The sequence below is a fragment of the Psammomys obesus genome, unplaced genomic scaffold (assembly GCF_907164565.1).
Source record: "Psammomys obesus unplaced genomic scaffold, mPsaObe1.curated_primary_1811, whole genome shotgun sequence".
NCBI classification, from domain to species: domain Eukaryota; kingdom Metazoa; phylum Chordata; class Mammalia; order Rodentia; family Muridae; genus Psammomys; species Psammomys obesus.
In genome coordinates, this window is record NW_026596069.1 from 24225036 (window position 1) to 24250888 (window position 25853).

General features: G+C 41.1%; 1 protein-coding gene across 1 annotated transcript in view; it reads right to left on the bottom strand.

Annotated features, from left to right (window-relative positions):
• The window catches only part of Mib1 (MIB E3 ubiquitin protein ligase 1), a 104055-nt gene that overhangs the window by 61421 nt on the left and 16781 nt on the right, over nucleotides 1–25853 (bottom strand). The window contains exons 2-7 of the mRNA XM_055625624.1: nucleotides 22913–23084; nucleotides 20938–21067; nucleotides 15191–15295; nucleotides 12393–12459; nucleotides 8903–9107; nucleotides 5194–5377 (exon numbers count right to left, since the gene is read on the bottom strand). Of these exons, the coding sequence (XP_055481599.1) occupies nucleotides 5194–5377; nucleotides 8903–9107; nucleotides 12393–12459; nucleotides 15191–15295; nucleotides 20938–21067; nucleotides 22913–23084 (863 nt within the window). The remainder of the gene's footprint in view (nucleotides 1–5193; nucleotides 5378–8902; nucleotides 9108–12392; nucleotides 12460–15190; nucleotides 15296–20937; nucleotides 21068–22912; nucleotides 23085–25853) is intronic.

Here is a 25853-nt window from a genome sequence, read left to right on the forward strand (position 1 = left end):
AACTCTTTTTCTTCCCCCCCCCCTTTGACATTTTATTATGGGAAGCTTCACACAAAAGTAGCTAACAGTATACTGAACTTTCATGTACTCTCCAATAGCTAAAAATAATTATCAGCTCATGGCCAATCTTCATATATTCTCCCACCCATTCTCCACTCCAAGATTACATTAGCATATACATACAAAACATACATTATTAAACAGATTTATGCCCACCCATTCAACACTATTAATAATCCTGGATCATAAAGTATAAAGTATTCAAATTTCCAACTGTCAAATAACAGGTCATAAGCTAGAGATCTGGCTTAGCAGTTAGGAGCACATACTGCTCTTGCAGAGTAACTAATTTTGGTTCCAAGCACTCACTTTGGTTGACTCACTATCACCTGTAACTCTAGCTCCAGGAGATCTGATACCTTCCTTCTTCCGGACTCCAGAAGCAAATGTACTCACATGTACAGATCCACAGACAGACAGAATAGAAATGTAAAAACTAAACCTTGAGGGCTAGAGAGATGGCTCAGCAGTTAAGAGCATTTGCTCTTACAGAGGACCAGGTTCAATTCCCAGCACCCACATAGTGGCTCACAACCTTTAACTACAGTTCGAGGGGATCTAATGCCTTCTTCCAACCTCTCTGGGTATTGGGGACATACACAAATCTAAGCAAAACACAGACATAAAATAATCTTAAAAAAAACCCAAAGTAAGTCTATATGCTTTTTTCATTATAAATAATATGAAGAAACAGGGTTATCTGACTCAAAATCTGAATTTTGTTAATTGGTGTAGCTGAACAGGCTTGCCTGTCCTCTGTATGTAGCAGTGAGAACTCTTCAAATTGGCTGTTTTTTTCTTTAGCACAACTCTACAAATTGCTGATAGCTCCTTTGCTGTCTGGCACAAGGCCCATCCTCACCTAACTTTTCTCTCTAATAAGGGAAAGTTATCTGAAGTCATAACCTACACTGCATTGGTTACTGCTACTACCTTCTCACTAGGAGAAAACTGACCAGGTCTCTCCAGGGACAAAGAAAGCGGGGTTTATTTTCTCATGTTTTTATTTTTGCTTATTTTTTTAAACCTATTTCCTTATTTTAAATTAATGCATGCGTGCCAGCGTGTATGTGCATGCAGGCAAGTGCACAGAGGCCAAAGGAGGGCACCAGGTCTCCTGGACTGGGGTTACAGACAACTACTAAGCACAGTTGAGTTTAAATCTCCAGTCACTGTTTGTTTTTATATACATATAAACTTTGTATGTCCTAATGGCTACATTTAACTAATCTTTATATAAATACAAATGTGAACATACATCTCCTTACTCCTTTAAAATAAGACTCATATATTTGAATATGTCTATTCTGTAGTGTGAGCAATATTTGAAATTAGTCATTCACATATTCTTTTTACACACCCCTCCCCCTCCATCTTCACACACACACTTTTTAAAAACAGACTGGAGCCTGGTGGTGGTGGTGGCAGTGGCAGTGCACACCTTTAATCCCAGCACTTGGGAGGCAGAGGCAGGCAGATCTCTAAGTTTGAGGCCAGCCTGGTCTACAGAGTGAGTTCAAGACAGCAAAGGCTACACAGGGAAACCCTGTCTCAAAAACAAAACAAAACAAAACACTAAATAAATAAATAGATAGATTAATAGATAAATAAATAAATGAATAAATGCAAGCTAGATGTAATGTTTATTAGTGAACATGACTAGTGGGGTGTGGAACACCAGCACAGTGGAAGCCCTAAGGAGTGCAGGGCCTTACTAGCTGTCCAAAAGACAAGAACGGAGAATATATTTGATCTCATGGACATCTGGAATAAGCCACTTCTCAGCTACATATCTTCACATTCACTAAACCTGGGGATATACTACTTTTCTGAGGTGTGGATGTTCTAGTAGCCAGAGAACTTGAACTTGACTCTATACAGGTCACTAATCACATTCCTTATTCTTGGTGCAGATAAACATGATAACCAATGGCCAACATGATAACCAGTGGCCAATGTAAATCCTGGCCACTAATCCCTTAGGTCTTTTCAAATGTACTCTGGGTCCCTATCTAGGGCTTAGATGGAAAACAACATTGAGAAGAAAAACACAAAAAAACAAAAACACAAAACAAAAACCCAGCAGAAACTGCCCCTTCAGGCAGCTCATACAAGCAACAGGCTGAATGCAACAACAAAGGATGTATTTGCAGCCCCTGCACACCAAGCTTTCAGTGCATTTAAGTAACAGTATTTCATGATAGTTAACACAGCTAAAAAGCAAACAATTTACCAAACTCCTCCTGTTTTCTCGTTCCCATTTCTGACAGTTACAAGTTAGGCAGTAAGAACATGTAGTCACTGTGTGTGCTCCCCTTTCAAGTTAGTCAACGAAACAAGAAAATGCATGTTGTATGATCAGCTGGCAGCTAGTCAGCTGGACTGTCTGAGTCTCATTCTTTAGTAGATTACCCACAACAGGCCGCTTAAATTCTTATATACTCAAAGCTATTTACAATCTTTATACTTACGAGTCAGTTTGGTTAAATATACATTTTCTTTCCTTAGTTATACTAATTATCATGCCTTCTGGCATGAAACATTGAGACATTTTCCCATACTTCACAGTTATGACCAATAATTCGACCTTTTTTCTTGGAGGTCTGAGGAATTTTTCCTTGAAGACTCAGTTAGTCTGTTAGAGCAGGTTTCCCAGGGAAGGCATGTGTCCACACTTCGAAGTTTTCAATCTCAAGAATATTTAGCTGAATTTACAAGTGTTAGTTTAGTGGTGGACAGCTGGCTGACAAGATCTTAGTTATACCAAAAAAGCATTGTTCGTTTCAACCCTTTGCAGTTGCTGGGTTTACATATGCATCTATCAGATATTCCATATGTGTCATTTTATATGCAATACATTTTATTCTTTTCATATTTAAAATTTTCACGCCTCAGACCCTTCTGTTGTTCCTAAGATATTACCTATGGTAATTATTTGTTGCATGTTCCTTTCAACTTAATCATCACTTTTGAAAACCTTATGTGCCCATTTATGCTATGTATCTGCATGCAGAACCTAAGTTCTTGAAGGTGGAGATCAGATGTCATCCACTATCACTCTCCATTTAACTTTTAATTACATTTTTATTTAGTTATTGTATGCATAATAACACAAGTGTGTATGTGTGCATCCATGACCTAGTATGAGTGGTGGTCAGAGGACAGACTGCACAAAGTTTTCTCCTCCTACCATGTGGGTCCTGAATACTGAACTCAGATCATCAGCCTTGCTGGCAGGTGGCCTTAGCAGCTGAGCCACCTGTCCCTAGCCTCATTCTTATCTTCTAAGACAGGGTTGGGGGTCTGTCTCTGACTCCCTCCATCTCTCTTCCTCCTCCCCCTTCTTGCACCCGCAAGCCTAGCGCTTACCCACCTGCTAGACTGGCAAGCCTTCGAAAGCTCCACTATGTGCCTCTCTTCGCTACAGTTACAGCTGCGTGACTTCTGTATGTGTTCTGAACAGAGAAAATCATTTCTTCGTGCTTGCTTGGTAGGCCAACTGAGCCATCTCCTCAGGCAATCGTTTTTTAAATGGCCTTTTTCTTCTTTTGAATTCTTTCTTAAGTTATAACACTTTGTTCCTGTTATTTCAAGCTTCTGTTTCAGGAAATGTCCTTGATTTATTTTAGCTTATTTTGAGTTGTTTCACTTTAGCTTTTCTCAATTTTCTGTACAATATCTTTGTGTGTAGTGTTGTTCCGATCTAATCCTGTCCTTGGTAATAACTGCACGCGTAGTACCACCTTTTATCTGTAGCTGTTCATTCCTTTGCCCATACTGTCTCTATTTCACTCAATTTCATTTCTAGTCTCAGCATTTTTTCTTTTAACAGACTACTCTAGAAGGGAGCTCTGGATGGCCTCAGGTGACTTTAGCAGGAGCCTATCATAGTCAGTCAAACTGAAGCCTGTAAGAGCACTCCAAGATTCACTGTTACTTACAGCACTAGTCTCCACAGTAGCCAACGAGAATCTGATAGTTAACAGAGCAAATAGGTTCTGCTCTCAGGTCTACCAGATGCCCAATCAATTCACTCAACTGCCAAACAATCTGATGTGGGCTGAGTATGCCAGTGACTTAGCTACCCATTCATATTTTAAAGTAATGTACAGAGACTGCATTTTCCTTGTTTTGTTTACAATTATATCCTTAAATCTAACAGGTATATTTTATGTTCTAAAATATCTATTGAGGAAATAAAGCTAGAAGGAGGGATGTACTAACAGAAGGACAGAACAAGAGTAAAGACAGGATGGGGGATCAGACAGGATGGGAAAAGGCAAGTTAAGGCAGGAACATGAAGAGAAAGAAATGAAGCACTGTCCTGTCCTGTCTGAGAAAGGAGGGCTGAACAAGAGAGGGGAGGGCAGGGATTCCAAGAGGAGGAGAGGAAGCACAGAGGATGCGAGCTGGAAGCAGAACAGAGGGGACAAGTGGACTGAACAGGAGGGCACAACAAGGCGAAAGGGGATGGGACACAGGACCAAGAACAGAATAAAACAAGCTAATACAGAACACAGAAGAAAAGCTGGTATAAGAAAAGAGCAGACAAATGAAAGACAAAATAAACATGTTTATTACCATTACACGGTTGATGAAATGTATGAATGAAAAACTAAAAAATTCTGTTGTACGCACCGAGAGCAAAACTACCCTCAGAAGACGAGCCCTTGAACCGCCCCACACCCCTCACACATTGGGCCCCAATAGCAAAAGAGCTGTGGTGCCCTCATGCTACTGAGACTGAAGAGCATGCTGCCTCTCACTTGGGGACTGAATAGAGGAAATCCTCTGTCCCCTACTGCTACACCACATCCATCATAAACAGTGTTATCAGAAATACTGGCCCCTTCTGGATCTTCCTAGGCTTATCCAACGGGAATAAACTAGGTATGAGTACACCTCGCTGCCTAGTACACCTAGAATACAAGTCTAGTAAGGTAAGTGTAGACACACACGCACACACACACGCTACATACATAGCAATCCTCTGCAATTACATTCTGATTGATTTTTCTTTTTTGTTACTTTCAGTTCTACTTGTCTCTAAAACTAATTCACTTTAATTAGTTAGTTAATTAATTCTATGAGCACAGTATGATATTTTTTCCCAACTATTTTACATATACTTACTGGAAGCATTGCTTCAGCCCATTCACCATGTCCTCTTTGGAGAAGTTTAATTCTTTCCAGATCATAACAAACTTGCACAAGATCACCCACTTGGAACTGCGATGTGCCTCCTTCGGCACCCTGAGCAGAATCCCCACTTCGAACAATGTTTGCCTTAGTGAGGACAGCAGGATTGAAGGTCCATCTACAAGTGCAGAACCAGGCTTAGAACAAGTGAATTCATTCAATACACCTTTAAACACTGCAGAGAGAAAAACCTTATACCACTTTAGACAGTCCTCTGCAGTTACATTCTGAATGACTTTTATTTCTTTTAATGGTACTTTCAAAGTCTACCAGTGCATATGATACATAAGGAACCTCCCTGTATGGTACATCACTGCACACAGAGTTGGTGTCCTCAGAGCTGCTTAAGAAAGCTTCCTGATCACAAGTATTTATTTACCATTCTGTCCTAGCCAAACTGCCTATCAGGCACATCTATCCAGTACATCAGGGTTCTCAACCTGTGGGTCACAACCCATTTGGGAGTCACATATCAGATACCCTGCCTAACAGATATTTACATTATGATTCGTAACATTACCAAAATCAGTTATGAAGTAGCAACAAAATAATTTTATGGTTGGGGTCAGCACAGCATTGATGACCCCAGGATCCCAGCATTAGCAAAGTTGAAACCTCTGCCCTATATCAATCTCACAGATAAGAGACTATCTAGTTTTACTTTGTCAAGCACCAATGTTTCCGTAATTGTAAGCCCTGTATTAAAATAAACCTGATCTGGGACTGTAGCTCAGGGATAGTGACTGACTGGCTTGCCCAAACCCTGGGCTCCATTTCCCAGAACCACACACAAATCAGTCCTTTTTTTTTTAAAGACAGAATCTCAAATAACCCAGGCTAGCCTCAAACATACTGAAAATTTATTCTCCTGTCCTCCTGCCTCTGCGTCCAGAGTGCTTAAATCACTCAAGGCCTCATCAAACAAATGTACCACAGCGTGTACAGCACCCTCCACTGGCCCACACGCTGAACTCCAGAGCAGAGAAAGATCCTTGTCAAACAAATCCCTAACTACTTGCGCCGTACACACTCTTCAGAATCCAAGCGCTAACCTCGAATAAGAGAATCTGAGAGATCACACTACACTTAAGGAAAAACAAAACAAAACAAAACAAAACACCACTGTTCCTAGAATCATACAAGTTGGGGCTGGTTAAATGGCTTAGTGGTTAAGCCAGTGTTTCTCAAACTATGGGTTGTGCCCCTTTGGGGTTGCATATCAAATATCCTGCATATCAGAAAAATTTTATTACAACTCATAAAGCAGCAAAATTACAGTCATGAAGTAGCAACAAAGTAATTTTATGGTTGGGGTCACCACAACATGAGGAACTGTATTAAAGGGTTGCAGCATTAGGAAGGCTGAGAGCCACTGGGTTAAGCACACTTAATGCTCTTGCAAAGAACCTGGGTTTGGTTCTCAGCATCTACATGGGGGCTCACAACCACCTGTAAGTCCATTCCAGGGGCTCCAAAGCCCTCCTCTGGCCTCCACCAGCTCCTGTACACACATGGTGCACATAAATTCATTCAGGCACACATGCACAAGAATAACAAATAAAACATTATAAGCATGCAAGAAATTTTTTTCTAAAGTAACCCCGGATGGAAATGATCTCTGAATAGTTAACAATCATATTCAGGAACCAGTAAGATGGCTCAGCAAGTAAAGGCATTTGCCACCAGGCCTGTCAACCAGAGTTTAAAGCCCAGGAGCCCTATAATGGAAGGAAAGAACCAACCCCTGCAAGCTCTCCTCTGACTTTAATGCAGGCGTACACATGCACAGCCACAGACATTTTTACAAAATGAAATACAAAATTCTGTTTTCTTTCTTGTCAACCAGTGTCCTTTACCTCCAGAACCACACTGTAAAACTTAGCAGACTTAAAACAGCATGTGAACACAGCAGTGTGGACTTAATTCTCTCCCTTTACATGCCTAACTGATGTGTTTTCTGACCTAACTGATGTGTTCTATACCTACTGGAATGACTGTCTGCACCCAGAAGATCTGCATATGGAGCTGGTGGCTGTGGTGCCTGTCTGTAATCCCAGCATGAAGCAAGGGGTGCAAGACAGGAGGATTGTTTACTTTGTGAACAGCCAAGGCTACAGAGTCAAGTGATTCCAAGTGAGCCTAAGCTACATATCCGGACCATGTCCCAAAAGCACAACCACTAAACATACACATGTGCACACGCACACACAAAAATACTTGGATACAGCAGGGCACGGTGGTGTAAGACTGTACCAGCACTTAGGGAGGCAGAGGCTGGTGGATCTCTGTGACTCCGAGGCCAGCCTGCTCTACTTAGACAGGCCAGGCTGTCTAAGTCTAGGACAGCCAAGGACACAAAGAGAAACCATGTCTCTAAAAACAAAACAAAAAAAGAGAAGAAAACAAAAAAGAACCAACTTGGATACTATCACAGATGATTCCATACTTTGGCAAACAGCTTTATGCAGTTTTCCTTATTGTAAATTAAACTCTTCCCCTAAAAAAACCACAGTCAAGACACTCACTTTAGCTACTGCCTTTAATTACAGTTTTTACTTTAAGATACTATAACTAGGTCCAAAATAAAATAAAAGGTACATACTCGGCCTCCAAGGAACTTGAAATCAAGATATAGATTCAATAATCATCTTAAGAGATAATAGGAAACTTCGAACCATAGAGTGTAGAGGAAAAAGGAGGTTGCATATAAACTTGGTATTTACAGGATGTAAAGGAGTGAAATCCACTAACAAAGGATCAAAAAGTGGGGGGAGCTATTCCCAACACAAAGGGAGCAGTATGAAAAGGGTCCAAAGAGGAAATGCACACAGTCCTGCACGGGCAGAGTCCTCGATGCGCGCAGCACTCCACTGCAAACAAGACCAAGGCTATGCATGTGTCTAAGGGGAGGTCCCGTGGTTAACAGAGAATCCTAGAGGTATGAGCCAAAAAGCTTAGTATTACTGTTCTTCATTCACTAGACTGCTGCCATCTACCATGGAGAAAGAATAGCTAATTTTGGACTTAATGCCAACAGCACACAGAACTGCTTTTACTTTTCAGTTTTTTGAGAAAAGATCTCTATAGATCAGGCAAGTTCTATTCCTGTGATAAAGTAACAGGACTAAAACCAGCGTATAGAACGAAGAGTATATTTCTGGCTTCCAGCTTCAGAGAAAAAAATCTATACTGGTGGAGGAAACATGAGAGCAGGCAGCTGGAACAGAAGGCTGAGAAAGCTTATCATCAACCACACGAAGAAAGCAAAGCAAACTGAGTAGGGGGACTATGAACTCCCAAAGCCTGCTACCACTGACGTGCTTCCGCCAGCAAGGCTCCACCTCCTAAAGGTTCTAAAACTTCCTCAAACAGCACCACCAAATGGATTCAAACCACCACCCCGGCTTTGAAGATATAATCATCCTGATTCAACATCCACAGCGCTGAGGTTCAAGTGTAAGCCACCATGCCCCAGCTAAATGTATAAATTTATCAGAAATATATAAACACACACACACACTCTTGTCCCTCGCTGCCTGCCCCACACGCTCTGAATGACATCTACTGCCTGACAACTAGCCTTCTGTCAGATCTTGTCTCTGTATGTTAACTCTGTCATCAAAACTCAGGAAACAGTACCAACCTATTGCCACTTGGATATTGTACTACAATGTCATGATCTTCATCAATGCCACAAACAGTTCCAGTTGTAGTTAAAGTCTCAAACATCCCATCAGTCCATCCTCCGTGACCATGCTGCAGAGACTGTACAATTTCTAGGTCAAGGTCTATATTGACTAGGTCACCAATCTGCAATCCACCAGGATTCCTGTTGCCGTTCTGCTCACCTGTAATTTCAAACACAATTAATGAAAGGAAAGAAAAAAAAAAAAGAAAGAAAGACAGTTACTGCATTATGCAATTGCACTCATATGATCACTACCTGGCTATCTTGACTAGGTAGAGGTTGTACTGGCTGGTTTTGTGTGTCAACTTGACACAAGTTAGAGTCATCAGAGAGGAAGGAGCCTTAGTTGAGTAAATGCCTCCAGAGACCCAGTGGTAAGGCATTTTCTCAATTGGTGATCAATGGTGGGTGGGGAGGCCAGCCCATGGTGGGTGGTGACAATCCTGGACTGGCAGTCCTGGGTTCCGTAAGAATGCAGACTAAGCAAGTCATGTAGAAGAGCAAGCCAGTAAACAACACCCTTCAATGGCTTAAGCATCGGTCCCTGCCTCCAGGATTCCGTCCTGTTTGAGTTCTTGTACTGACTTCCTCCAAAGATGAACTATGATCTGGAAGTGTACATTCCTCTCCAACTTGATTTTTTTTTAAGATTTATTTATTTATTATGTATACAGTGTCCTGTCTGCATGTACACCTGCATACCAGAAGAGGGCACCAGATCTCATTATAGATGGTTGTGAGCCACCATGTGGTTGCTGGGAATTGAACTCAGGACCTCTGAAGGAACAACCAGTGCTCTTAACCTCTGAGAAATCTCTCCAGCCACCCTCAATTTGTTTTTGATCATGGTGTTTCATCACGGCAATAGAAGCCCTAAGTAAGACAAAGGTCTATGTTAAATTTCCATTTCTTTTTTTTTATCTTCTCTAATCAGTTGTGATGCTTTTGAATAAGAGTCTATTCTTTACTTTTAGTTTACCCCATTTATTGACTAACAATTATTTATGGTATTTCCTTAAAACCTTTTTATAATAGTTTGTTTTTTAAATGACACATAATAACTGTACATATGCATGGATATACTATATTTTAATAGATACATACAATGAATAATGAACAATAAGGATAATAAGTATATCCATTACCTCAAGTATGTACCCTTTGTGATAAAACATTGCAAATTCTCTCTTTTAGCTATTTTGAGATGCAAAACAGACATTCCTGTTCACTAAAGTCACCATGCTGTGCTACAAGACCCCAGAACTAATTGTAACTATGTAAGTACAAGAATTTAGAACTGCATTTGCAAATACAGAAAAGGTAAACAAATATTCACTCAAAAGCTATACTAACGTGGGCCAGAGTGCACCTTTTATCAGGCAGGTAAGAGGAACTGGGCTCAGTCCTCAGAACCACAAAAAAAGTAATAAATAAATAAATAAATAAATAAATAAATAAATAAATAAATAAATAAGTGAATAAATGAATAAATAAGTGGAAGCGAGATCTATGAAAGACCATCAATCCTAAATCATAATACAGTATTCTGGGGGATGCTTAGGTGATTCACTGACTAGCACTGTACCAGAGCTGTGGTAACCACAGTAAACAAATTCAGAGTGTAAAGGGGAAACCAGGATTTCTGCCTCAAAGGTGCTTATTATTTTTAACAAACAAAAGCTGCATTTTTGAGTAGGGGGTGCAGACATGGGATACAAAAGGCAGGCGGGTAGACAGAGAGAGAGTGGGATGTGGCCAGGCCAATCTTGCTGCTAGGGAAGAGCCAGCGGCTGGGCAGCCCCAGGGCGTGAGGCCGGGCTGAGCCAAGGCAGACAGCAGGCCCGCAGAGGGCCTGCGTTGGCTGCTCTGGGCCAGGTAGTGGTAGCACAGGGCCCCGGAGTCTACTTCCAGGGTCCCTGTGGGGCCGCAGGTGAAAGCCCGGGGTGGGAAGGGTCAAATACGACTGCAAGGAGCTGTGGAAGAGCCTTAACCTGGAGGAGTGGATCTGAGAACACTCACACATCTGCCAGGAAGAGATCCCAGAGCTCGGGATGGACGTGGATGAGCTCTTGGACATGGAAAGTACGGATATCAGGGCCGTTGGAGTCAAGGAGCTATTCGTTGACTGTTACAAAGCCACTGAGGCCTTCATCTCTGGCCTGCTGGACAAGATCCAGGGCATGCAGAAGCTGAGCACACCCCAGAAGAAGTAACAGTACTGACTCAGACGGCCGTGGCTCTCACAGGACAATCGCTAACCCCCAGCCTCTTGGCAACAGCAATACCGGGGGACCCTGCAGCCAGGCCTGGTGCCCTGTGCAGGGATCCCTATGCCCTTGCCTAGGGGCCACTTCCCTTGCCCTCAGTTTTCCATTTTGGGGGCTTTTTATTGTTATTAAGCCGATGGGGCTTTTTGTATTTTTACAGTGACTGTGGCACAGGCCCTCTAAAAATAAAGCTAGAATATGCCTTTGGAGGAACAAAAAAAAAAAAAAAAAAAAAAAATCTGCATTTTTATCTAAGCCCAATTAAAAATAAAGATTCTGGGACAAAGATTTCTGAGGGGCAGAAATATTCATGTTGAGTCTATACTTTTCCTATAAAGGCAAAAAAAGAAAGTAAGAAAATAAGAGCTCACCAAAAGCATGTGTATTTTCCTACATACTCCTTTAAAAAGAAATGAAAGTATGCTTAAGGAAAATAGCACTTTTTGACAAAAAGGTAAGTCAAGCAATTCAGAAAGAGCAAATGCACTGAGGATAGCGAAAGACAGAGGGCTCATCACAGCAACATGGCAACAATAATGAATTTGTAAACAAAAGCAGTTTGAGGTTTTGTTACCATTTAAAAACAAATTTATGTTACTTGGAATTCTATTTCCTATATTACCTTGATCTTAGAGCTGATCTTTTACTGAGAAATTAGTTTAGCAGTGCAAGGTACTTATAAGTACTAAACTGCTCAATTCTTTGCTCAGCAGTGTGAGATACGCACACTGATATAATCTAATACAAAATTCCCAGTAGTGTAAGTTAAAAGTGTATTAAACATGCTGGGCAGTGGTGGTACCTTTAGTGGTGGTGCCTTTAGTCCCAGCACGAGGGAAGAAGAGGCAGATAGATCTCTGTGAGTTCAAGGCCAGCCTGGTCTACAAAGCAAGTCCAGGACAGCCAGGGCTACACAGAGAAATCCTGTCTCAAAAAACCAAAAACAACAACAACAAAAACTAATACACATTATGACACAAATAGTACATCAATTCACAAGACATGATAACTCATTCTGAGCTTAAATAAAACATAGTTTTTCAAAACTAAAATGAAACTAAATATTTCTCTATATAACTAATTATAATCAAATTTTTTTTCCTGTTCAACTTAGACATGATAATGATTCTATAAACTTGTCTCATTATTTGGAAATTTTCTTTAATCCACTAACTCACCTAGCACAGGGCAATGATCTCTGTAGAAAGAACCTCCTTTGGCGTCCTGGACACACTTCAGATCAGACTAAGGAAAAAAACCAGAAGTACCCATTAAATCCTGATGGTGCAGTGCCTGGAGCAGGTGAGCTCCGCTCAGCACACACAGCAGACGTAGTGCTGGTGGGCAGCCACACCCAACTCTGCTCAGAAACATCTTAGACCAGAAAACTGTTTTCTGAAAGACCTTGCTTACCTCCAGCTAGCTAACTGTAAAGTTCAAATATAACACTGAACCTTCAACATTACAGTATTTTCAAAAGCACATGGCAAGAAATATTAAGTGTTACCTAGCATTTCAGGTATGCACAATACACTGAAATACCTTTACCCACATAAACCAAAAATCTCACTACATTTGATCCTTTCAAATAAGCTTACTAAAGATACAAGGCAAATACAAGTAAGAAGAGAAATTATGAAAAACCAAGAAGCCTGCAGGAGCAGAAAAAAATGGAACCAAGCCCAGCCTCTAATCCTTTGTAGTTAATTCCCTACTTATCTGATTTATTAAGTTTCTTCCCACTTATTTTTATAAGAAAACATATTCTTGGGACTGGAAAAATGGCTCAGAGGTTAAAAGCACTGGTAGCTCTTTCAGAGGTCCTGAGTTCAATTCCCAGCAAACACGTGGTGGCTCACAACCATCCATACTGAGATCTGGTGCCCTCTTCTGGTGTGCAAGCAGAACAGTGTATACATAATAAATAAATAAAAATGTTTAAAAAGAAAACATATTCTTACTTAAGTACCTGAATGAGAAGACACCCATGGTTACATGTTGCAAGAAATATGGACATTAAGGCAATCTTACGAGTCACTCATGAAATTTTGAAAGAACAAACAAACAAACAAACAGCTACACTAAGAGTAGCTGCTGTGTACAGATGACCGGCACACACAGAACCCAACTCGGTAACAGCCCATCTTGCCACTAAACATGAAATGCCACTCAACCCAGACCCAGACAGCGGCTCTCACTACTTTAATATACTACCTCGAGGAATCTATCCTAAGGAAATATGGCCATAATAAACAAATACATCTGTAAGCATACTGGCCACAACCCTGCTTGCAACAGTGAAGAAGGAAAGGTAACCCTCAAAAGACATCTCATTAAATAATGGCATTAACCACAAAAGTCATCAACCTGTATTTGTTCTTCATTTGACTACTTGAACCCACACAGTGTATACATCTTCAAATGAAACAAATAGCCAGCTGCAATCCTAAAAAACTCACAATTCGAAAGCATGGAGAAGCATCTGAGTCATGAATACACAGTAGAAAAGGAAATTAACTGACCCTACAAATGACAACATTTGTCACTAATAAAGCAATTATTTATTATTTATTATTAATAAATAATAAAATGATAAAATTTGTCATTAATAAAGCATTTGCTAGCCAGGTGGTAGTGGTGGTGGTGATGGTGGCAATGGCAACAGCAGCAGTACATGCCTTTAATCCCAGCACTTGGGAGGCAAAAGAAGATGGATATCTGAGTTCAAGACCAGCCTAGTCTACAGAAGAAGTTCCAGGACAAGCAGGTGACAAAGAAACCCTGTCTCAAAAAAAACCAAAAAATAAAAAAAATAAAGCATTTGCCTACATTCACCTTGCTCTCATCCATAAACAAAATATATTAAAGAGACAACTGGCTGTTTCTCTGCTTTCCTAGTGTAAGGCAAAGACAGCTTAGAAAAGAGTGAAACAAAGAGCCCTCCGGGCTGGGTGTAGTTCAGTACTAGGGCACTTGCCTAGCATGCACAGTGCTCCAGTACTCCAACTAAAATATGGTAACAATAGTAATAACAGCAGCAGCTTAAACAGGAATAGATTCAGAACTGCAAGGCTATTATAAAAATTTCTATTTCAGAATTTAAAAAAAGTACAGTCAGGCCAGATATGGCGTCCACACCTATAACGCCTGCGTTCAAGAGGCAGAGACTGGCAGACCTCTGTGAGTTCAAGGCTAGTCTTATATACACAGCAAGCTCCAGGCCAGCCAGAGCTACACAGTGAGAACCTGTCACAAAATAAACAGTAAAATAGTCAGTATTTAAATAATGGTTCATGAAATATAAAAATATAAAACAATCTGTTGACTAAACTTACATTATTCTCCACTTAGTTCTAATGTTTCCAAGTCTATTACTTTCTTGCTTTATCTTGGCTGGTTTGGTTTTGTTTTTTGTTTGTTTGTTGTTGTTGTTTTTTTTTTTCCATTTTTTAAGACAGAGTCTCATTATATGCCCAATATGGCCTTGAACTTGAGCTCATCCTGCCTCCAACTCTGGAGTGATGGGATCACATGTGCCACAAGATAATCACATTTAATCATCAATTCTGAACAACAGCAACAAAAAACTACAAGAAAAAAACTTCCTTTAAAAATAGTTTATACTTTTTATCAGCTAGAATACAAAAACAATCTCATTTTACTGCTAGTCTCCAGGTCTACTCCAAGGAGTAGTCACAGGTCATCCTCATTTTTTAAGTCCAAAGGGATCTGTGTAGAATAAGACACAGTAAGGTGCCCTCCACTTCCTACGGCCAGGGCACATTCACTACTAAGCACCTTAAACAAACAGAGCTTGGGTCAGGTCTGAAGGGCCAAAACTCTCACTTTGAAGATCTCCTTTCCTACTACACATTCTTGGCTCAGATGCATCTCCTAAAGAAGAGTGCGCACAGCGTGGGCTGCCAGCTCCCACCCCGAGCTGCCCCGCGGTCACAGGTCCCTCTTTACTGCTCACCATGCCCTCAAAGCCGACTCTGTAGAGGTTCTTAGCACCATTATCCCAGAGAACATACGCTGCACTGTGTGGGCTCGAGGCACTCCAGTCTTGGATTTCCGTTACCTAGTAAAGTTTAGGGTTAAAAGGAAAAAAAAAAAAAAATTTAAAAAAAAAGGAAGGTTAGATACCTTAAGTATACTGAAATTTTAAAAATCTTTTCATCTATCAACCTATATATCAAAATCAAGAAAAATACTTATTTGCCAAATATTTAGCATTGTTCAATTATCAGTAAAGCCCTATTTTTCCAGAATTATAACTGTTTTGCTTTGTTAAGATAGAATATCCTCAAGAAGCAGATCCTGGCCTCAAACTCAAAATTCTCCTGCCTCAGCCTCCCAAGGCACAGGACTGCATAATGTATGGACCAACTCATACAAGTGTTTATGTCGCTGTTGCTTCCCTGTGGTACTAAGCCCTGTGCTTTTCTGTATGCTGGGCAAGCACTCTAATGCTGGTCGTAGCCCCAGCCTGACTGAGACAAGCTGTCAGAACACAGCCCAGGGTGACCTCAAAGTTTGTTTTTGCATTACAAGTTCTATCATCATACCTGACGTTACCTGAGAGTCTTGAAGTATATTCTAATAGCATTGTAGACATTTAATTAGGAAGCAAAGGAATTGTATTAATAGATTATCAGAAGATGAATAATGCAAATTTTTAAATCCTTTAAGAACACAGCATATTCTTTTTAGCCAATTACTGAATATATAACTTAGAACCCAAACAATGATAACCCTGTTTATTAGCCAGCTACAAACTGACAAACGCAAAGCCGCAAAGAGTGCCAGTGGCACTGAGGCCCTGTCAAGAAAGCACGCTGCCCAGCTACAGGAGCACGCTGCGGTGGGCACACAGACACAGCACCCACCACAGAACACTGTCCCCGGTTAAACTCTGCCTTGTTCTCTCCCTGTCCTCACTACCCGCCACATGTAAACATGTACCCACACACAGGCACTAGTTGGTTATTGGCACTCTCAGTCCATCTACAGCTGAGAACAGGGAACTGCTGACATACAATTCAAATGATTCCCACCATTCTAACTTTTGTTTGTTGGTTTGTTCAGGGCAGGGTTTCTCTGTGTAGCTCTGGTTGTCCTGGACCTCACTTTGTAGACCAGGATGGCCTCGAACTCAAGATCCCTTGGAACTAGGGACAAGCAGTTGTGAAGTGACTGTGTGGGTGATGGAAACTGAATCCAGATCTTCTACAAGAACATCCAATGTTTATAACCATTAAGCCATCTCTCCAGCCCCCAAAGACGCATTTTATTGATATTTTATTTATTTATCAGTATGAATGAGGTCCTAGGTTCAATCCTTATTACCACAGAAAAGAACATAGATGATGGTTCAGCCAAAGCCAAAAATCTTGGTTTCTTCAACAAATAAATGGCACTTTTAAAAGGCTCATAGTTTTTGAAATTGAGTGATGAATGTCCAGGAATCTGGTATGCTATTCTTTTTACTTGAACATATGATAGAGATTTTTTTTAAGATTTATTTATTTATTATGTATACAATTCTGCCTGCATATATGCCTGAACACCAGAAGAGGGCACCAGATCTACTAGACAGTTGTGAGCCACCATATAGTTGCAGGAAATTGAACTCAGGACCTTTGAAGAACCTCTGAGCCATCTCTTCAGCCCCCTATGATAGAGATTTTTAAAAGAAGGAAAATGACTTAGCATACCTATAAAAATAATTAACCTGCATATTTGTAAAACAAAAATAGCCTTTAAGCATGAGCATGGGTGAAGGTACTTTAGGCCTCCTGTAAGAATGCACAGCACTCCATCAACCTGGGCTACATCAGTCAACAGGAACCAGAGTAGCTAGTGCAGAATAGAAGATGCTAATTCTGTGTTCATGCTCATAAACAAAAAAGTCAAAGCACAACAGTCACATCTGGTCTTAAACATGAGCTTAATTGACTGTCATTCTGAAGACTGTGTCATGAGTACAAAATTATTTTACTCATTTTGTTCTCACTTTGTTCATAAAATATAACTTGTGATAAACTATAACAAACCAAACCTTCTAGTGATAATTCTCAGCTTTAGGAAGGCTGACTTTTATTCCTTTTCCGTATTTCCCCCAAAAGCGCTGACTGGTTAGTGCTCTATTGTTTGCCAGCTTGCTACGAGCTAGAGTCAGCTGGGAAGAAGGCACATTAACAGAGGGGTTGCCTCTATCAAACAACCTGCGGGCAAGCCTGGAAGGCCTTTTCCTGGTTAATTATGAAACAAAAAGTGGGAGGGCCTCGTCCACTATGGGCAGGGCCACCTCTAAGCAGGTGGCCCTGGGACGCATAAACAGCTGAGCAAGTCACAGGAAGCAACATTGCTGCACGGCTCCTCCTTCAGTTCCTGGCGTGGCTCCTGTCCTTGCTCCCCTAGATGGTGGGACGTAAGTAGGATTCAGTAACAATGTCACACACACAACCCCCCCCCAGCTGGCTTTTGTCAGTGTTCTTGTCACAGCAACAAAAAGCAAGCTAGAACAAAAGTAAAATGCAATAAATTCCAATTCTGTGGCTTCAGAGTGCCCCACAGCAACTGTCTTAGAAAGTTGTTTGCAAAAATTACTTCTAATCCTCTGCCTATCTAACTGTGGGGAAAAAAAACAAAATCATTTTTCAGATTAAAATATTAATTTTTTTTCTTACGAAATTTTTAAAGCTGCTCTCTACCAAAAGACAAAGTATGTAAAATACAATGGGACAGAGAACAAAGGACAGAGAGGCACTCAGGAAAAACAGTAATCCATCCAAGGAAGCCTGTGAGATGATGGCTAGGCACCAAGTACATGGGTAATTCACCAGACTATAGACAGATGTGTTAAACAAATTCAAAGCTCTTAGGATCAACATCTGAATTGCTGGGTGCTGGCAGTATAGTCCTCTAATCCCAACATTTGGGAGACAGAGGCAGGCAGATCTCTGTGAAGCTCGAGGCCAGCCTGGTCTGCATAGCAAATTCCAGAATAGCCAAGGCTACACAGAGAAACCCTGTTTCGAAAAACCAAAAGAAAAAGATTTCCCCTGCTGGTGTATTTTGCCGACCTGAGAACGCACTGCCCATTATGCATGACCCACATCTCAAGGGTATCAAGTGTACTGATTGTTTGGACCATGTAATGATGACATTTCCATTTGTCCCTCGGCCATTCATACCAATACCAGCACCAGCTAAGGTGTCTATCTCTTTCTGTCTTCCATACACACACGGGACAGGGGTGGGGGTATATTATGCTTTATCCTATTTATAAAACTACAGTTAGAAGTTCACACAGCAATGCATCTCCTCTGGCATTATTCTTGCCCAGTATCTAGCTCTACTTCTGCCACCTGATATCCTGTGTTGACCTCCTTGTTCCCAGAATTCATGAATGGCTGTGCCTGCTGAAAGCCAGAGGAATCTTAAGTTTTAGAGATGCTGAAAAAAAAACAAGTTACTATAGACTGTTCTGTTCCTATTTTTCTGAGATCCTCATCTAAAAGAAACATTCTGCCTCGCCCTTACAATAAGCTACGTCTATGACTGCTATTTTGCTTTTCAAAATGTAAATAAATACCAATTGCTGTAGGAACAATACTACAGAAAAAGTAATAAAGGAAAACAAACAAAAAAATGTAAACAGAAAATCAGGCTGTTAGATACTTTGGAGGAGGGTTGCAAGTGGGACTGACACAGAGGCTTTTAATGACCTGTACGTGCGTGTGTGCGTGTCTGTGTGTGTGTGTGTGTGTGTGTAGGAGAAGATTTCCAGAAAAATGTAAGGAGAGAAGGGCTGTCCTTGAATGTAGGCGACACAATCCAACAGACTGAAAATCTGGATGAAATAAAGCCCTCCTCCACCCCACTCCCGTCTCTCTCCCTCCCTCCCCATGATAGGACACACACAGACAGCACACTTGGTTTTTTAAGACAGGGTTTCTCTGTGTTTCCCTGGCTGTCCTGGCCCCTGCCTCCCTGCTCATATATGTTTTCTGTACATTTTCTGGTATAGCTGATGCAGGACGACTATGAATTCTACAAAGGTGATCACTGCCAAGGGGCCTTGCAGTGGCAGCTGGCAAGGAGTGTCTTTACATCTGCCCTGACTCAGCAGCCATGCCTCTCTGATGACACACCTACTCGGGAGTACCTTATCCAGATCCATGTTACTCTCTTTTTCTTTGGAAGGAAATGTGTCTCAAATGTTAGTGTGCATGCAAATGAGCGAGGGATCTTCTTAAAATGAGGATCCTGATTTAGAAAGTCTGTAAGGAAATACATTTGTTACTGCTCACTGCAAATGAGATATCAAGCGACACCAATGTGGCTTTTCTATACATTACATCACACAACAAATCAGATTTCAATTTTTTCATTTGCCTGTCTCTGTTCATTAAAAGATACACTTCCGGGCAGTAAGAATTCTTTTTCTTAGTGATGTACCCTTGACGCTTAGAATAAAACCCTGAACATAATGTGTTAAATAAATTTGTTGGATTAAAAAAGAAAAAAGTTTATTTCCTTAATAAAGTATTCAGAAGTATGGTAAAAACACACTTGTCTGGCTTTCAAAAAAAATTTTAAATGCTCTATTATTTAAAGTGAAATCAGTGGTTGGGTATCATGACTTATCTGTCTCCTTTCACCTGGTTTAAGTTAGGGGACGCAGTACTCAGAACTGACCCAAGACTCTGCAACATGGGAGGCAAGTACTCGTCTACCACCATCTACCCTGTGCCCCAAAACAAGCTTTCCAGAGCAGCAGAGGATTCATGGTGACTGTCACGTATGTTTTGAGGCACTACTCATTTCAGAACACTAGACACAGAAGAACATAGTCAATGGTATTTGTTGACAAAATGTATTAATGAGTTATCTGCTAAAAGAATATCAGATCCAAATAACGAACTCAGTCGAATACTGGCCATAAGGAACTCTTGAGAAGAGCTGCTATGGCAGCTGCTCACCTGATCTGGGCAGGTAACAGAGGCCACTGGAACAAGACAGGTTTACAGCTGCCCAGCAGCTAGGAGTGAGCTCCCTGATAGAGCAAAGCCTTTAGTTTAGTCCCCAGAGCGGGAGGGGGAAGGAGGTAGCTGCTTACTCAGTAACAGGCCTTTAAAAGAATAGAGTCTAAACATGTGGATTTAATGTTAATACTTTCCAACAGCTCTGTAAATCAAATCCCAGAACACACTGACACTCTCTCATTGAATTACACCTTCAGCCCCACAGATAAAATTTTAGCAGCAGAAAAATCAAGAACATGAGATACTACTTAGGAAGGACTAGCCCAAAAATGGACTCTTCAGGAAGGCACCTCTGGGCAACAGCAATATGAAGCCTGAAGCAAAACCCACCTGACAGCTTTCTCAAAAAAAAAAAAAAAAAAAAAGGAAGAAATGATGATTTTTAAACTTATTTCTGGCATGGAAATAAATGGGCCAAGACATGTGCTTACAGCAGCAACAGAAACCCTAACACACAGCTGGACGGCGGTGGCACACACCCTTAAACTGGGCACTTGGAGGCAGAGACGGGCGGATCTGAGTTTGAGGACAGCTTGATCTACAGAAGGAATCCCAGGACAACCAGGGCTACACAGAGAAACGGTCTTGAAAAAGCAAAAGCAGAAAGAAACATCAACACTGTAAGTTGTCAAAGCACTGTAAAACACAAGGTGAATTTTAAAGCCCATACCTTTCCTCTACGCCCGTTGCCCCCATCCTGGTCTTCCCACTGCCAGTCAACTCCTCGCACCACTCTGGCACCAGCAGAGATTCCTCTGGCTGTAATCTTCTTAGATTTCCTACGAGACTCTAACAGAACCCTAAAAGTAAAAGTTTTGTTTTCACATTCTTATAAAACTAAGTAATAGTCATTCATACGCAAAAGCATTTGCATGGGTGGGTCCGCTCCTTAGAAGAAAGACAATGCTGAACTGTCCTTTCTATAAACATGGAACTCAAGACATGGAAAAAAAAGTTTTGCTCAGGTTCACAAAAACTTACAAGCAATGGAATGAGAACAGCAATCTAGCACTGCAAGCTATCCCTCTAAGTGTCCTCCGTGAGGCCTATTGAAGACAGAATCTCAGGATGAGCGGCAAACCACACTTGGCTCTGACTTAGTGGCAGCACTCTGGTCACCCAAGAGCATGATCTCTCTACAAAGAACAGTAGATCCTCTGCTTCTGCCAAATGTTGTCAAGAACAGAAAGCTGGGTTCAGAGTGGGAGTGGGGTGTCTTTAAGAATCTGTGAAAGGTGAACAATGAATCAAATACTCAGAGTACTGCATCTATGCCAGAAATATGAATCTGAGGTGCAGGTTTGACTACAGTATACTGTCTCCAGAGTACTGCACACCTCTGAGCATTACAAATCTTGAGAAAGATTTCACTTAATTATCTGAGCCAGCTGCTTTCTCCAAGGCCATCTGCTCCTTACTACATCATTTTCACTCACAGATTTCAAACTTTTGTTTTTTGAATGTTGTATTAACTGTTATGTTCATTAAAAAAAAAAAAAAAAAAAAAAAAACTGTTTCCAGAGTTTGAGTGACAGGACCATAATTTGCAGTGAGATGCTGTGACTCAGAACTCTGTGCTCTACTGCTCCTAACTGTGGCTCCCTAGTTAGCTATCTTCTCGCTCAAGTGTAGCATCCTAGCTACAGAAGACTGTACTACCTAGAACTCCTCAAAGTACTCCTAAGAACATTATCCTACCATAGTCCAAAACATCATATGACAATCATTCATGATCCATCGTTCCTCTTAAATTACAGACTCCTTAAGAAAACTACCTTCAAATCACAAATACAGTAGCTGCCATATATTACTTTCGTGTGCATGCATCTGTGTGGGCAGGTGTGCATGCACATGCAAAGCTCAGAGGCCAATGCTGATGTCCTTCAACCACTTTTCCACATTATTTTTTGAGAGGAGATCTTTCACTAGAGTCTTGAGTTCAATGTTCAGCTAGACAGGCTAGCCAGTACTCCAAGTATCCCCTCTCTGTGTCTTCTCAAGCACTGGGATTACAGAAGTGTGCCAGCATGCCTAAGTCTTCCACGGTGCTGGGTATTCAAATGCAGGTCCCACAGTTGTGCACCGAACACTTCATTATCTGAGCCCTGTCTCCAGTTCCCATCCTGAATACGTAAGCACCTGTTGATTCAACCAGCAGGCCACGGTGCTCACAGAGTGATAATTGACAAAACAAAGGGCGTAACAAGAAAAGGATTCAGTTCTGAGCTGCCTGTGCATTCCCAACTGTTCAACAATAACAAATCTCCATGCTGGAGAGAAAAAATAGCCAAGATTATCTTAGAAAAAATAAACAAATAATAGTTGGAAGTCTGCCTGGTCTACACACTGAGTTTAAGGCCAGCCAGAGCTATACAGTGAGACTATGTCTTTGAAGAAAGGAATGGGGGAGAGAGGGAGGGAGGGAGCAGTGGAGGGAGGGTAGGCGGGCAAGCAGGCAGGCACATATAATGAAATTCTGCCTTCACAGAGTTTCTCACAAATCAACAAGCCCAATCCATGTCCAGCCTGCTATTCATTTCCCCAATACTAAATATAAACTGTCAAAAGCTACTTCCTAATCCTACATTTACAGTTACTAGAATAAAACAAAAAGTCCCGACTGAAGAAAAACTTCTTTCACTTACCGTTCACTTCCTGGCGTAGTAATCCTGTAAAATCGATGCCGTAAGTGATGCTTATCTCCATGATAACAAACAGTGCACAAATCATAATTTGTGCACTCTGCACACTTCCATCGAATGCCAATGATTGGTTGTTGGCGGCAAGTATCGCACATAGTTCCATCATGCTTGATGCCTATGGAGACAGTCACAAGCTTAGGTTACTCTCAAATACTTATTTGCATACTGGTGTGTTGGGAAAAGCCTAACAGCATATTGCAGTTATTTTAACAAAGGACTGGAAAAAAACACAACATATCTCATTTCAAACTGACAAACTTGAAGTACTTTGATCAACATAAATAATAAACTAAACATGTTTTCTAGTCTCATTAGTAAAATACAAACCAATAGCATTTGCCTACCTCTTGTACATACAGGAAAATCTGGGCTTAATGCACAGAATCTTTTCCCACTATCTAAACATTTCTGACTATAAATACTCATAATCAGAGGCTGCAGAGATAACAGTGGTTAAAGCACTGTGAGGACATGAAGACCAGGGTTCAGATGTGCAGAATCCATGTAAACGCCAGGTGGGCTGCCTGCCTGTAATCCCCAGTGCTCAGATGGAGACGAAGGGCAGGCTGGGTAGGCTAGACTATCCTGTATCAGTTGAGCTCTGGATTCAGTTCAGAGATTCTACCCCAATGAATGGAGAGCACACCCAATGCCAACCCTGTGCCTCCACATCCACGTGTGCCCACACACCTGAAGATATGCATGATAGAAACATGCATACACATACATGAAGAAAATAAAAACCCCTAAGGATTGTTTCGGGAACTGTAACCTATTAGCCAGGTAAATGATTAAGCCCCTCCCCAAATGGATTTTTATCATCATGGTATCAATGAAAACAAACCATCGATAAACCTAAGTACTCAGCAGTAAGGGCTTCCCCTCCATAAACACTAAGTTTTAGAAAATAATTAGCTAAGGGTAGGTATGGTGGCACATACTGTAATCTTAGCACTTAAGAGCTAGAGGAAAGGGATCAGGAATTCAATGTCACCCTTAGTTACTCGGCAACTCCCAAGCCACCCTACGCAATACAAGACAGTAAGATGCCTCAGCAACTCAGATGCTTGCCACCAAGCCTGACAACACAGTTCCATCTTCAACACCCACACAGTGAAAGGAGAAAAACAATTCTCACAAGTTGTTTCCTGACCTCCACATACTCTCTACGGCACAGGTGAACCTGCACATGCAACCTAATAAATATTTTAAAAAAAAAAAGGAAAAATTAACACTGGTGCTAAGAGTGGGCTCAGAGGTTAAGAATATAAGGTATGCTTTGGACGAGGCATAATTTGAGTCCCATCACATATGCCAGCAGCTCACAGCCACCTGCACCTCCAACTACGGGGGATTGAGAGTCCTTTTCTGGACTCTGTAGGGCATGAGCACACATAACAGCACACTCCACACACATGAACACACAATTAAAAATCTAAAAAAAAAAGGATTACCAATCAAATTTCTATGTTAAATGGAAAACAACACACTACGGTGCGTGCTCCTCCCTCCAACTTGTAACCTCCCTCAGACTGCTCACATAAGCAGGAAACAGACACTGAAAGAAAGCAGGACAAATTATTGAAAGAAACTTTCAGACTGGGGGCAATTCTCCTTTATTGTCCTGTGACACTATCACTGCTCAATCAACTGAAAAGCAGAATTTTTTTATGTGATGTGTGGCTTATGACACCAGTGTCACCACTTTACAAGCACATCCTAACAGCTGAGCTCACTTGGGGCTAAACGCTAACTCACGCTATTTAGGAAGTTATTGTAACTCACGTATTTGCACATATGCACACACAAGTACAAAAGACTGCAATGTACACGTTAAAAAAGTTCTGAATGAGTTAGTAGACACTGATGACCACTGTCTTTTTTGTTATAGTCAAAGATCTGGAAAGTAGGCGACTGAGGGGTTGTGCATAAAACATTTGATATTGTCATGTCACACATTTCTAAATAATTAGAGGCAGGCAGAGAAGGCGGGCTTTAGATGAACTATGACTAGCCATGCTAAAGACGCCTGGTGGATAACATGAAGATCTCTCAGTCTGTATTTGGTCTAACTTAGGGAACTTTCCATAATTAAAGAAAAGAAAGGAGGTCTTTTCACTCTGAAAGCTTTGGCCTCCTTTGGAGAAAGCACAGTGTTCTTTAGCGGAGAGGCAGCATGTTCCAAAACTCCAAGAATGTGCTGTGTATGCAGGATCTAGGGTAAAAATAGTAATATTGTTACCAAGGTCTGAAAGAACTAGTGACTATTGCTACTCCCTGAAAAAAACTGTGTAATTCATTTTCTACATCCAGAGAACCAGATTCCAAACAAGGAGCTAAACTCAAATACATACCTGTGTTTGAGCCAAAGTTGGGAGAAAATGGAAGGAGAAAACACACACTAACAGTTCACTGGCGTGGCTACTGGACATCAAATGTTTTGTGCACAACCCCTCAGTCTCCTACTTTGCAAATCTTTGACTATAACAGAAAAGGCAGTGGACAGCAATGTCTAACTCATTCAGAATTTTTTAACCGTGTGCATGTGTGTATGCATGCTTAGGGAGGCCAGAAGGAAAGTTGAGGTATCAACCTCAGGAATATCATCCATTTCCTTTGAGACAAGGTCTCTCATGGGCCTGGAGCTCACCAATTAGGCCAGACTCATTAGCCAGTAAGCCCCAGGAATACTCCTGTCTCTGGGATTACAAGCACTCTGCCATGCCATTTTAATATGGCTTCCAGACTGAATTCAGGCACTCATGCTTGAGAGGAAAGTTCTTCACTGACTGTGGTAGTTCTGAATGAAAATGGTTCCCATAGGCTCTTAAGGAGTGACATTATTTGAAAGAATCTGGACATGTGGCCTTGTTGAAGGAAGTGT